The sequence below is a fragment of the Phocoena phocoena genome, chromosome 7 (genome assembly GCF_963924675.1).
Source record: "Phocoena phocoena chromosome 7, mPhoPho1.1, whole genome shotgun sequence".
NCBI classification, from domain to species: domain Eukaryota; kingdom Metazoa; phylum Chordata; class Mammalia; order Artiodactyla; family Phocoenidae; genus Phocoena; species Phocoena phocoena.
Window position 1 is genome coordinate 106,619,645 of NC_089225.1, and position 13,749 is coordinate 106,633,393.

Consider the following 13,749-nt stretch of genomic DNA (forward strand, 5'->3'; position numbering starts at 1 on the left):
GGTGCGGCGGAGCAGCCCAAAGGCATCCCAGGTGAGATGAGGACTGAGCCTCCAGACACCCTGCCCTGCGGATCTTCCCATCACACTTGCCGTATCCTCCTGGGTGGGTGAGAAATGGCCAACAGGACCCTTCACTCAGCAACTGAGGCCACAGGTTACACAAGAGAGTGAAAGAGCAGGGGCTGCCCTCATTTCTCTGCTTCCAGTGTCCTCCGCATGCACCCCCAGGAAGGTTCTGCAGGAATTAAGGGTGAAGGAAAAAGGATGATGGAGAATGAAGGAGGTGTAGATGGATGCAGGATGCAGGATAAAGGCAAGCAATTGGGCACCTGGCCCTGAAGCCTCCTGCCAGGGCCCAGGACACGTCGGAAAAGGAAGTGGGAGGAGGGAGCGGTGTGGGCAGGTTCAGTGGGGGCTCCAGCATTTCCGAAGAGGAGGGTATGAAGTGGGATAGAGGGCACGGGGAGCTTGTCTAGAAGATGCATTTGCCTGGCAAACACGGTTTTAACAAAGACTGTATGTTCTGGAGATGCTGGTCTTGGAGAGGCAGCTGGAAGGGATAAAGCAGCGATGGGGACTGAGTCCATGCCTGATTGGATGGATGGATGGATGGATGCGATTGGAGTGAGTGAGTGAGTGGTTAAGGGAACCTTAGACTTCCCCAGGTCGGAGCAGCGCGCCCGGCAGCGGTCACTGTGAGCCCAGCTGGCGGGAAGGGGGCGCAGGCGCGCAGGGCGCCAAGGCCCTCCTTTGGGGGGGCGGGGGCGGGGCGGGCTGGGGGTGGGGTTAGAGAAAAGGACCCAACGCGATTCAAACTTCCGGTGCCTGCGGAGAACCGAGCGGCTGTGGTACAGATAGAGGCTGCACGGCCGGAGGCTGCAGGGAGGACGCGCGGCCCGGCGCAGCCATGGTGAAGATCAGCTTCCAGCCCGCGGTGGCCGGTATCAAGGGCGACAAGGCCGACAAGGCTTCGGCCTCGGCCTCGGCCTCGGCCCCGGCGCCCGCCCCAGCCGCTGAGATCCTGCTGACGCCGGCTCGGGTGAGAGGGACCGGGGGTCTCAGGCAGGGGACGGGGGGTCGAAGCGCGCCTTGCCGGCCCCGGCGACTACCCGAGGCGCATCGGGACCCCGGAGTCTCGAGCGGAGCAGGGGTGGGATTCCGGAATGGGTCATCCATCCCAGAGTGGGGAGGGGCCTTGGGTCCTGGCTCTCTGCGGCAGCCGAAAGCTAAGTCTGAAGAATGGGAGGGGCTCCGAGTCGATGGTTCCAGGTGAGGAAGGGCTCAAGGTCTCTTCCAAAAGTGGACCGAGCCCTAGGCGCCTGGCCCCAGAATAGGGGAGGGAGCTGGTCCGGAGAGGTTCGAGGAATGTCGGTGGGGGTATGTAGGTCTGGTTCCAATCATGGAGGAGGGGCCGCGGGTCGAGTCCCCAGGTGGGGGATGGGAGGAGGGTTGGACATTGTTTCCCCAAAGTAGGGCGGTGGGTTGTGATTGGTGGGGAATGGGGAGAGGGGTCTGGTGCCAACGAAGGGGGCGGGACTATTGATTGCGTCCCAAACGGGGGACTGCTGGGGGCAAGGGATGTGCTGTTGGTCTGCACCTGAATTGGTGGACCAGAAAGTGATAATACATGAAATGGAGATAAACCAGAATCCGCCTGGCCGCACGTCCGGGGTTCGAGATTCGGGGTTACGAGGCTGGGTGCCCTGATCCCACCGCCCCCCCTGCCGCCTGGGCCTTCCTGCCCTCTTCCTTCCTCTCCCGGCTCCCTCGCGCACTGGGCTACCCCCTCCACTCCGCGGTGCCCTGGTGCCCTCTAGCACCCAGGCTGCGCTTTGTGGAGGCGGGCCTCGGTGCACCCCGCCCCCTCCAGCGGCCTCCCCTCCAGCGGCCTCCCCTCCTCCCCTTTCCCTCCGGCCTGGGGGAGAGGAGGCATTTCCGCCGTGGAGAACTGAGCTGCGTGGAGTCCGACCGGCGGAGGGCCCAGAGGGGGCAGGACGCGTGGCGGGCAAGGAGGGGAGGGAGAGAGAGCTGGTCCAGCCTGGCTCTATAGTGTCTCGGCAGAGGTGTCTACGCTGCTTCCACGCGGCCGTCGCTCCTGGCGTTCTTGGGGCGCACCAAGCTCCCGTCCCCCCCCACCATGGGAAGTCTTCTTCAGCGCCAAGGCCCTCCCCAAGCTGATGGCTCAAACTAAACCTTGCTTGGGGGGTTGGGTATGGGAGGGTGGGTGCTTCAGGATGACCTGTGCCCTGGAAGAGAGGACACAGGAGAGGGTCCTCAGAGGTGGGTGTTATAGCCAGAGCAAAGATACCTGAGTGCGGAATTCCAGGAAGAGCCTTGGCACGCTCCCCTGCCCTGGTGTGGTCGCTGCAGCATCAGTGACCCCCGGGGCTGGGTTTCCAGGGGGTGGGGTGCTCTGCAGCCGCCACCAGAGCAGCTCCATCTTCTTCTAATGCTTAGATGGGGCGGGGGGGACACTTCATATTTGAAGGCATGGCCTGCACCTTTAACAGTTTGCAGGGGACCCTTTAAACCTCCTTCCTCCCTTCCGCTTAGCCCCTGGAGGGTGCAGGGCTGGGGGCCCAAGGCAGCACGCCCACTCCTGTCTTCTCCCAGCTGCTACTCCCAGGGCCGGGCACCCAGCTGAGGCCTGGAAAACTGGACCCTGCCTCCAAAAGGATTTGGGCAGGAGGGAGGACCAGCCAGACAGTGGAAGGATGGATTTCAAACCCATCAGAAGGTCTGCCAAATTTCACGGGAGTGGCACGTCCCCCGGCAGCAGCCTGCTGATGGGTGTCAGGCGGGATGGCAGATGCCAGCATCGCCTTGGCGGTAACTGACATCCAGCTTCTGGCTCCGGAGTCAAGCGTCCTCTCTTCCCCCTCATCCAGCGTGAAATGGAAATATCAACGTTTTCCCTGTGCTGTTTTCAGTGGCTTCGAGCCTGCTGGGTGTGCCTCGCCCCCAGACCTCGTTAGTTGGGTAGGGTCTCCTGGCTGTCTTAATTGGCAAGGGGGAGCGATGGGGCCCCTGGAGGAAGATGAAAATCCCAGCCCCTCTAGGACAGGTCTGCTTCAGGGGATCTGAGGGGCCCTCAGGGGATCAGGGGAGGCTTTGGGGTGTCGCATGTTGGCTCTACCAGTTGTCTCATGGAATCGGAGCCTTGGGAAGAGTGCACTTCTGTGAGCCTCTTGTGGCCTCGCCTGGCCAGTGGGTACGTTTCCCCCACATCCAGTGCCCAACGTAGAGCAAGCCCCCCCGTTCTTGCCTCCTACCTCGCCCAGTAAGCTCAGTAGCCCAGGACCGCATCAGCCTGGGGCAAGCGGACTGGGAGGCCCCAGGAGCTGCTTCATCAACACAGGACATTTGGGTTTGTCCCGCGCTGACGGGCCTGCCGGAGGAAAGCTTATCGGAAGGTCTGTTTCGGCTCGGGGTGACCCTGGAACCCTCTTTGGTTACTGAACTGGACTCGAAAATAAGATTTAAAGCCCTGGAAGGACCACTCGATGAACAGATGAGTTCACGAGTGCCTTTCACCAGTGAGCCACCCTCTAGCTGTCCTAATAAAATTTCAACCTGTGTGCAGGCCCCAGTGGCCAGGGTAGGGCGGCAGGAACACTCTCACGTTGGGCCTCCCCCTGCTTCTGAGTAAAAACTGAAACAAGGAGGATTTTGTCCTCACATGTGCCGCTGGAAGGAAGTGCCTCGGTGGGCCAGGAAGGGATGGGTGTGAGGGTCCAGCTGCGCCTCCAGCTGCCCACCCCCCCCCCCCATGTGGTGCTTGCCTCCCAGATGATGAGGGGCCTGCGCTGGTGGGCAGCTGGCAGCAAGCCAGCCTGGAAGGTGGGCTGGACGGGGAGCACCCCCTCTTAGTACGCTCTGGCTGGATTCTTCCCCTTTGGAGGCCCACTGGCCTGCCCTGGGCCTCTCAACCCAGTTCCCCTCTCCCTACGATCTGCCTGTGTCTTTGCTCCCCCGTGTGTGCGCACGCGAGCGCAGACACACACACACACACACACACACACAGCCAGGTGTGGGCATGTAGAGACTCGAACAGTCCGGGCTGGAGGCCTGCAAGGGGAGAGAACCGTGTTCAGTACAGTCATCTCAGCGCTGGAATTTTCTCCTTGGCTTTTGCTTTTGATTAATGGCCCCTGTGTCACCCCCTCCCCCGGCCCGCATACCTGGGGATCAGATTTCACTTTCCCCGTCCTGGCCTCAGGTCCTGGGCAGGAGGGAGCTGAGTCTCCTGGAGCGGTTGGGGGAGGGTCCCCTGCCGGCCAGGAGGGTGGATCGCAGAGCTTGGCGTCCTCCTGCCCCCGTGCCCCATCCCCGCCAGCCCTGCGGCCTGGGCCAAGAGGACCTTGGTGAATGGGCAGTCCTGCCCTTTGCCCGCCTGCCCTGGGCCTTCCCTGGGCCTTCCCTGAGGGGCTGTGGCGTTTGGACTTGTGCCACAGTGGCTTTTCTTCTTTCTCTCTCATTTCCCTCTCTTCTCTGTTCTCCCCGCGGCCCATCCTTGCATGTTTCAAGGCTGTCAGCAGATTGCCACAGAGGATGAGTTTCTCTTACCATAAAAAAAAATGTTTATGGTAAGAGCAGGGAAGCGCAGCCCCTGCAGTGTCTCTGAGCTGTCTCTCCCCCAGGAGAGCCCTTCCAGCCGCAGCTCTGCTTCTCGTCCCCCCCAGCCTTTGTTCTCTGGGGTCTCACCTTGACTGTCAGGTACAGAACAGAAGAGGGAATCTGCCTGGCCCAGCCAAGCAGAGCAGTGCAGAGGGCTGTCGAGAGTGTCCTCCAGGTCCATGCCCTTCCTCCTCACACGGCTTGCACCGTGGGCACCGGTGGGTCACAGGGCAGGAATGGGTTTCCCTGATGGCAAGTTCACGATGCCTTACCAGCATTTACCCAGCTGACGTCTGTATGTCTGAGCACAGCTCTGCGTGCTCCGTGGGCAGAGGCCCAGTCCCCCGACCCCGGCTAGGCTTCTGTCTGTCTGTCTCTCTCTTTCTCTCTCACTGGTGCCCTTGCCTTTGTGGTCTGCAGCCTGGGAAAGAATGATGCTGAGGAGGGGGGACTGGTGCTGGGGAGGTGAGGCGAGACCCGCCCCCAGCCGTCTGCCCGGGCCTGCTGTGGCTGCATTTCTGGCTCCCTGCTAGCCGCCTCCGAGCAGCCTGCAACTGTAGTTACTCTGCTTGCGGTTCATTTCGACATCCTTACCGAGGGAAGGTAGCTGGGGAGCTCTGTCCATGAGCCCTGCGGGTCTTCTGCGTTAATGCTTAAGTTGGCTGGGTTCCCCCTGGCTCTTCTGGCCCTGGCTTTGCCTAATCATTTAAGAAGCTCCACTGCAGGCTCCGTGAAACAGGCAGGCCTAGGCCTGGGCCCCTTTCGGGTCCCCGGACATGTGGCCCACGTGGCCTACACGAGTGCACGGCGGGCCTGTGGCTCAGGAAGCCCAGTTGCCATGGAAGCAGTATTTTTCTACTTTCTGGAAGCCCCCAGATGCCTGGCTGTGGGTAACTGCTCCATGTGGCGGGGGAGCCTTCTCCCGGGGCTCCAGCATGACAGGTGAAGCAGCTGGGGGCTTCGGGAAGCAGGCCCCTCGGCCGTCATTCCTGTCATTCTGGGTGAGCTGTGCGGCCCAGATCCTAAGGGGTGAGGCCCCAGGTTCCAGCCCAGGCTGTTTACAGGCTCCCCAGAGGCCTCTGAGGGCTGCAGCTCGGGGCTGACCTTTCAAGCCCTGCCAGCGAGGGCAGGATTCAGGGGCTTCCCACCCACCTGGGGCTTTATGTCCCAGTCCCAGTGCCTCTGTCTCGAAGCCGGGACACCAGCAGCCTCAGGGCCTGCTTTCCCTTCCATCCCTCCTGCTCAGCCATGATGCTTCTGGGGGTTTGGCCTCCGCATGCATGCCAGGCCACCGAGGTGTGTCAGTCAGGTAGGGAGGGGTGCAGGGCGTGAGCCAAGGGTGTGCCCTAGAGGGGTCTGTAGGAGCAGGATAGGAAGCCATTGTCCACAGCTCTGGGAAAGGGGAGGACCCCCAGCCTTCACAGGGACACCCACAGAGCCGTGTGAGGACACAGGGTGAGATCCAGGGGTCCTGGCTGGAGACTGTCCTCAGCCACTTGCCTCATTTTCCTCTGGAGCCGCTCCCCACTCTCCGTCCTCCCTGACCTCCTCCCCACCTGGGGCAGCCTGGCCCCCCTGCCTGGCCCCTCCCCCAGGCACATAGAAACACCTGACCCAGCCGGGAGCCGGGAGCCAGCCCTCGGGCTCTTGCTTTGTAGCCCATTGACTTCTTTTTGTTTTCTGGTTTTTTTTAAAAGCGGTTCTCATAAGCTTGCTTTTGCTCCTCTGGTTTGCAGGAGCAAAGCATGGCCACTGTGCAGCCTCGACAGCTGGCTTGTGGCCCTAAAAAAAAAGAAGGAGAGCTTTAGCTGATAAAGATCTGCTATTTTTATCTACCACTTTATCCTTTACAAAGGGCTTTCAGGGTCTCTGTCTCCTTTAATCCCAACAAAACCCTGTCAGGAAGAGTCTGTTCACATTTCACCGGAGGACCTGCAGAGGGTTGGAGGGTCAGGAGGCTGGGATGTTCCCCACGCATGGATCGCAGCCCCTGCTGGGGGCCTCTGGGTCCCTGCGTCCCCACTGGTCTCGCTAAATACAAATGTTGTGCCTCCAGGGCGGGATTCCCAGTGGGTGTGGCGCCTGGCCTTTCTTCTGCGTCACCCACCTTTCCTTAGGACCCACTGAGGATGGCTGGAGCCCCTGGGTGGCTTGTTCCTGCGAGACACTGGCAGAGCTTGGTCATCGGGTCGCCCCATCCTGGGCTGATCTTGGGAGCCCGTTGGAAAGTCAAAACGCTTGCAGTCCCCCACCCCCTCCCACTGGCAGCTGTCCCTGGAGGCCCTGTGAGCAGTGGCCACCCAAGTGTGCTAGTGACCTTGGTTATTGCCCCCAGGGAGCCCCAGCATGCCGAGGAGATGCCAGTCAGGGGGGTGGTCTCACCAGGTGCTTCTCTGGTTTTGATCGCAGCACCTCTGCAGCAGGGCCAGGGTGGGGAGAGGCCCCAGGCCTGCAGATGGCCCAGCCTGTGAGGGGGTATGGGATGGACCGGGTCACCTCTCCATCCTGTGTCTCCATCCCATGGTGCTGGAGGCTGGGGGCCACTGGCCTGGTGATACATGTGCCTCGTGATGGGGGGGGGTGTGTCTTTCTGGCATTTTCTACCCTTTTCCTGAGGAAAGGGTGTGGGGAGAGGGGAGAGCTCCAAGCAGGGAGGCATCACCCACTCTGATGGGATGCCCCTCTGCTCCCTGAGGCCCAGGTCCCCCACCCCTACCAGTCTGGGCCTCCTGTGTGCCCTGAGAATAAAGGCCTGTCTTGGGTAACTTGGACCTGCATCACGTCCCCACTGCCGACCTCCCGCTAAGCAGGACGAGGGGAGTGGAAGCGGGCACAGAGCACTAAGCAGACGGTTAGCGGCGGGGCCGCAGTGAGAAGGCCCAGGCTCCCCTCCTGCCCCCCCACCTCTGCCACAGCTCCTTGAGGTTGGCAGGGGCACTGGCCTCTACCCTCACCCGGCTGCATCTGGACACCGTGGAGGAGAGATTGAATGATGGATCCCAGAGGCAGAGCCAGGCCTGGGGCTTTTGCAACATCTCCAGGATGAAGGAGGCCCGGCTTAGGGCAGGGGTGCCAGCGAGGAAGGGCACCAAGACGAGCGATGGCCGAGCTCACACAGCTGGGAAGAGCCCGAGTCACGAGACTCTCAGTCCAGCGCTCCAGGGAACGCAGGGCTGCTGAGCTTTACACACACCTCCGGCCACTGGCCCAGAAGTGTGTGGACTGGAGTTGGGTCCGCTTGGCTTGCTGCTTCTTGGCAGTCCTGCAGCTACTGTCCCACACCTGAGCCTGGCTCCCTAGAGAGGGTTTTTCCAGGAACCTCCTGCCCTGGCCTGCCTGCCGGTAACCACGTTCCCCTCCCAGCCCAGGCTTGCGGAAGCCCCCAGACTGCACCCTGTGGGCCTGTTTCTGACAGCCTGCTCAACACCAGCGCCCGTGTGATGCCATCGCCGCCCCGGCAGGCTGGCATCTGCCCGGGGTGGCCGGAGGGCGCGAGCTCCCACGCCCAGACCCTGCGGGCCTCCCAGAGCCCTGTCCCCACTGGTCAGTGACTGTTTCCTGCCGCAGCTTCCTTGGAAGAGCCCAGCAGGCTCCCCACCCCCACTGTCCCCATCCCGGTCCCTCTGGGCACTCCAGCTTTCAGGTGGATCTTGTCGCTTCCTACCTTCGAAGCCTTCCTTGGTCCCCACTGCCCAGGGCAGCGGCTCCCGGCCCTTCCAGTCACTCCAGTTCCTACAGGTGCCTAGGCCTGGCTCAGTCACCAAGGCCATATCTGTGCTTCCCCCCTCTCTACATTTGAAAGAATCTACTGTGGTCACAACTGGTATAATGAAGGGGACTAATGGCGTGGGTGATTCAAAACACGCTTGCTTAGTCCCCGTGGGTCCAAGGTGGGGCTCCGTTTCTCTTTAGATGGGAACAGCTGGGGGGTCCTGGTAACGCTTTCCTTTCCTTCCAGAGACGATGCTCTGTGTGTCCTGAGCGTCGTCCTCCCCTCCCTTTGCTCCAAGGCTCCTTCCCAGCCAGCAGAGTGAGGTCTCACTTCCGGAAAGGGGTGGCAGGGATTCCCAGGGGTGCGGGGCCACCACGGGGCTGACCCTGCACTGCTGTCCACAGGAAGAGCGGCCCGCCTACCACCGCCACAAGAAGGGGAGCTCTGTGGGCGGCTTGTGCTACCTGTCAATGGGCGTGGTCGTGCTGTTCATGGGCCTGGTGTTCGCCTCTGTCTACATCTACAGATACTTCTTCCTCGCTCAGGTGAGGTGGGGCGGAGGGAGGCGGAGGGCAGGGCAGGGCGAGGGTTTGCCGTGGGTGTGGGCCGGCAGGATCAGGCCCTGTGAACAGGGGCGGAGAGGCGGAGACAGCAGGAAGCCCTGGACACGCCCCCTAGGTGGGAGGGGTGCCCGGGCAAGCCCAGAAGACCTGCCTCCTTCTCCTCTCTGGTCTTGGTCCGGGAGACAGGACCGGGTCCCCGTCCTCTGACTGCCATGGGCTCCGGAGGAGTGTCCTTACCTATCTCTTTGGTTGCATCTGAGGCTGACAGGGAGCTCTCCCAGGAGCACAGTCGGTGATGGGGGAGCCGGGATTGGAATCTGGGCTGTGAGGCCCGCAGCCCCTTCCCACAGCGTCACCCCAGGGCATGAGCACCAGAAACTCAGGTGCAGCAGACATTGGAACTCTGCGATCCCTTCAGAGCCCAGCCCCTGTGCCCATGGATCTTGCTCTAAGGGCTTACATTCCACGCGTGGACATTTGGGCTATAAACCGTGAAGGGTGGAGGGTCACCTCCACCTATGATCACACCCTGGTTATCTGCTCACACAACCGATCTGGGCACGAAGCTGGGCCAAAGAACTGGTCGTGGTCACAGCAACCTTGCGATCAGCCCAGGCCTGGGGAGGGAGGCAGGGCCACGAAGCTCTCAGAACTGAAGGTAGTTAAATGAAAGGTTGCTTAATAGGATAACCATAAGCATAATGAATGGGGAATCTCGGTGACAGAAAGGTTGGGAATTGCCAGTCATTTATGACCCAAGTGACCTCTTCCCACCCTCAAGCATTGGACTTTGACTTTGTTGTCATCCAGTTTTTCTACGGTGGAAATGACCAAAGAGTTTGCAGTCCATGTGACCTTACCCTTGACACCTCAGCTCCCCTCCGTCCACGGCCTGCTTCCCCACCTGTTCCTGGTTGTCACTTTCTGGGGCCTTTTCCTGTTGCGGCTGTGGCCCTGCCCTGGACCTCCCCTCTGATCCCAGCCCCCCCTCATGCCCTCTTGGGGTTCCTCACCCCACCCCAATTCCCAGGGAGTAGGGGAACCTCAGAGCAGCCTCTGGGTCTACAACCTGGGACAGTATGATTCCTGTGTGATGATTCATCCTCCCGGGACAGCTTACACTAAAACAGACAAAGGGGTGTCTGCCCATCGTGGGCCGGACCTGGAGGAGGCCCTGGATAAGTAGGAGGGGCCCGCGGTCCACCAGTCAGTCACGTAGCCTCGGTCACGCCAGGCTGCCTCCCTTCCCTTACTGATGGAGTGATTAGGCGTGTCCCTCATATAGGGGACACCATGTTTGTGTAGGTTTCTCAGGAAGCACAGGATCCAGGGAAGGTGGTGGGTCCTTGCTTGAGGTTGGACACGGTGCCACCAGAATCTGATAACAGGGCTGCCTCTCAGCTCCTACCTCCTCCCTCCAAGGTCTGCAGGGCCTCGCAAAGGGGGCAAGAAGGGCGGGCGAGCACCCCCTGGTGGTGGCGGAGGGTGGCACCCTGCAGGGCCCAGCCTGTCCAACCCAGAGTCCCCCTGTTTGCCCCTGAGGACACCCCTCCGACCCCAGGCTCTTTCTCAGGTGTCTGTCCCCCCGCTGGTCTGCCCCATTTCACAGCCATTGACTCATGGACTCGGAGGCCAGAGGGGCCTGAGGGGTCACCTTGTTTTACAGATGGGGAAACTGAGGCCCAAAGAGGTCATCCTCCTAGGAACTGGCAGACCCGGCTCACCCTCCCTGGCTCCCCATGTTTCTTAGTTTCTCCATCTGTGAAATGGGTGTCACAGACCCATCCTCCCTGCCTCCCCAGGCCTTCGGAGCCGGGAGTGGTTGGGCAGGCAGCAGTGGTCTCACGGCGGGCGCTGTGTGACCAGACTCTCTCCCTCCCTCTCTCCCGCCGCCCCCCTCCTTGCTCAGCTGGCCCGAGACAACTTCTTCCACTGCGGCGTCCTCTACGAGGACTCCCTGACCTCGCAGGTCCGCACCCGCATGGAGCTGGAGGAGGACGTAAAGATCTACCTCGAGGAGAACTACGAGCGCATCAACGTGCCGGTGCCCCAGTTTGGGGGTGGTGACCCTGCAGACATCATCCACGACTTCCAGCGGGTGAGGCCGGCCAGGGACCCGGGGTGGGGGGGGCGGCGATGGGGGCGCCACGAGGAGGAACAGGTGTGAAAGGAGGACGCCCACGCCCCTTGTACAGACTTGGAGTACATACCGTGTAATATAAACCATGGAGTAGATATCTACGGTTTAGGTCAGTCAGGGATTTAAAGAGACCGCTTTTATCATATACGTCATGCGGTTATCACTGAATGTGAACTAGTCACGGTTGATTTTCTCCTTGGCCACCTGCCAGCTGCGGACGCTGGCTGGAACAGGCGAGGCCAGTGTTCCTTTTTACTGAGCTGTTTCCGTGTTGACATCTTATCGAGATGCAGCACATGGGGTTGGGAGGGGCATCTCTCGCTGAGGGTCCAGGCTGTCCATAGGGGTGGCGGGACCTCCTAGCTTTGGTGAGATGCACGGGGGGACGTTGCCCTGAAATTCGAACCTCGGCTGTATACCCCCAAGAAGAATCCTTGTCACAACCGAAGCATTTAATAGTGTTTTCATCTAGTGAGTGGAACCTTCTACCAACATAGGCTGGGAGAGGAGCGGGAGAAGGGGTCCCCGCCCCGGTGCTGAGGAATCTGGGTGCATCATGGGTGCGGTGGGGTTCGTGCCTCATACAGCCCGCCGGGGCCAGTCCCTCACCTGCGGAGATGACGTGGCCGCCTCTTCCTGTTCAGGGTCTCACTGCCTATCACGACATCTCCCTGGACAAGTGCTACGTCATTGAACTCAACACCACCATCGTGCTGCCCCCTCGCAACTTCTGGGAGCTCCTCATGAATGTGAAGGTGAGCAGGGCCCTGGCAGCGTCTTCTCTCCCTTGTCCTCCCTCCATGAGACAAGGGAAGGATGGGGGGCCTGGGCGTTGCTGTCAGCTGGACCCAGCACCCCAGGTTGGTCCCCCCACCTCCAGCTCCCTTCTACCACATTCAGAGTCAACACCTCTCCTTTCTGCCCCCCACCAGCCTCCCACTTCTGCCTCCCTCACTTGGGAAGAACCCCAAGACCAGCTTCCTTAGTGTTCATGGCCATGCGCCACGTCACCCCGTGTCAGCAGTGCAGGGAGGTGATGGGGGCCCTGCCCCCGAGGAGTGCTCCCCCTAGGGTGGGAGACCAGACTCGCACACACGTGACTCATGGCAGTGCGGGTGCAGGAAGTGCCTGGGCACGTCAGAAAGGCGAGCCATGCAGCCTGTGGATGAGGGGGTGGGCGTGTTGGATGGGCACTGCAGGCGCTGGGGGGGCTCGGCTCAAGCTAGCAGAAGGAGGGAGGCGAGCGCAATGGGCAGTCGGGGACCGAGAGCGGCGAGCCCTGGTACTGACCCAGTGCTGTGGCCACTCCCTTTGCAGAGGGGTACCTACCTCCCACAGACGTACATCATCCAGGAGGAGATGGTGGTCACGGAGCATGTCAGTGACAAGGAGGCCCTGGGCTCCTTCATCTACCACCTGTGCAGCGGGAAGGACACCTACCGGCTGCGGCGCAGGGCCACCCGGAGGCGTGAGTGGCAGATTCCACCCACTTTGGCCCCTGCCCTGAGCTCCAAACCATGGCCACCCTCTGGCAGTGCCTGGCCGCGTAGCTGGAGACCAGCTGTCAGATCTCAGATTGTAGCAGCAGTAATAACAGCTAATGAGCACGTACTATGTGCCAGGCACTGCTTCACACTTTTTTTTTTTGCGGTACGCGGGCCTCTCACTGTTGTGGCCTCTCCCGTTGCGGAGCACAGGCTCCGGACGCGCAGGCTCAGCGGCCATGGCTCACGGACCCAGCCGCTCCGCGGCATGTGGAATCTTCCCGGACCGGGGCACGAACCCGCGTCCCCTAGCATCGTCAGGCGGACTCTCAACCACTGCGCCACCAGGGAAGCCCTCTACTTTACACTCTTTATGTCCTCCTAAGAGAGTGTAAGTTACCATCATCCTCATCCTTGTCATCATTATTCTTGCTGCCCCTTTTAAAGATGAGGAAATGGAGGCACAGAGAGGTTAAGAAGCACCTCTGAGGTCTCACAGCAAGAAGGTGGCAGAGCTGGGAGGTCTGACTCCAGCTTTTGAGCTCATGCCGCTGTACCACGCTGTCTCCGGGTGAATCTGGGTTTCATTTCCTGGGCCTCCTCCTCCCCGGCCCGGGTCCTGAGGCCCTGCTCAGGCTCTGAGGCTGGTGGCCTTTGTGGCCCAGACAGTTCCAGGCCAGGACACAGGCCTCACTGGGATTTCTCTGTTCTCTCTCAGGGATCAACAAGCGAGGGGCCAAGAACTGCAACGCCATCCGCCACTTCGAGAACACCTTCGTGGTAGAGACACTCATCTGCGGGGTGGCGTGAAGCCCCGCCCCTCCCTCCAGGCCCCGCCCCTTCCCTCTTCCATTTTCTCTTCTGGCCACTCTGGCACTTCCCCTTGCTTAGCTTGTACTTTGGACGCCTTTCCATATATGTGACGTGTCTTCCCGTTTCTCTCCAGCCCTGCCAGCCTCCCTGTACCAGAGCTGTGACCTCTCAAGGCCTCACCCTCTGCTGACCTCCTGAGTCTGGGGGATGGAGGGGGCGCCCCAAGATGGTTTCTGTGACCACCATCTTGAGGTCAGGTCCCCGGGGGCCTGGCCCACAGCTGCACTGGTAGCCCAAGGGGGAGGACTGGAGGGCACGGCCAAGCATGCTGGGGCTCTGGCGAGGGGCGGGCTGGGAGCGGGGGTGTGGAGTGGGGTTCAGGAACGTCTGCACAGCTGAGAAAGGTCTGAGAGGCTTTTT

General features: G+C 61.1%; 1 protein-coding gene across 1 annotated transcript; it reads left to right on the plus strand.

The window, feature by feature from the left end:
• Positions 1–907: 907 nt before the first annotated feature.
• Positions 908–13,326, plus strand: ITM2C (integral membrane protein 2C). Its single transcript, XM_065880334.1, has 6 exons — positions 908–1,039; positions 8,734–8,874; positions 10,802–10,990; positions 11,677–11,787; positions 12,350–12,500; positions 13,235–13,326. Exons 1-6 carry the CDS (start codon positions 908–910, stop codon positions 13,324–13,326), a joined length of 816 nt encoding a protein of 271 aa, XP_065736406.1.
• The last annotated feature ends 423 nt before the right edge of the window (positions 13,327–13,749 follow it).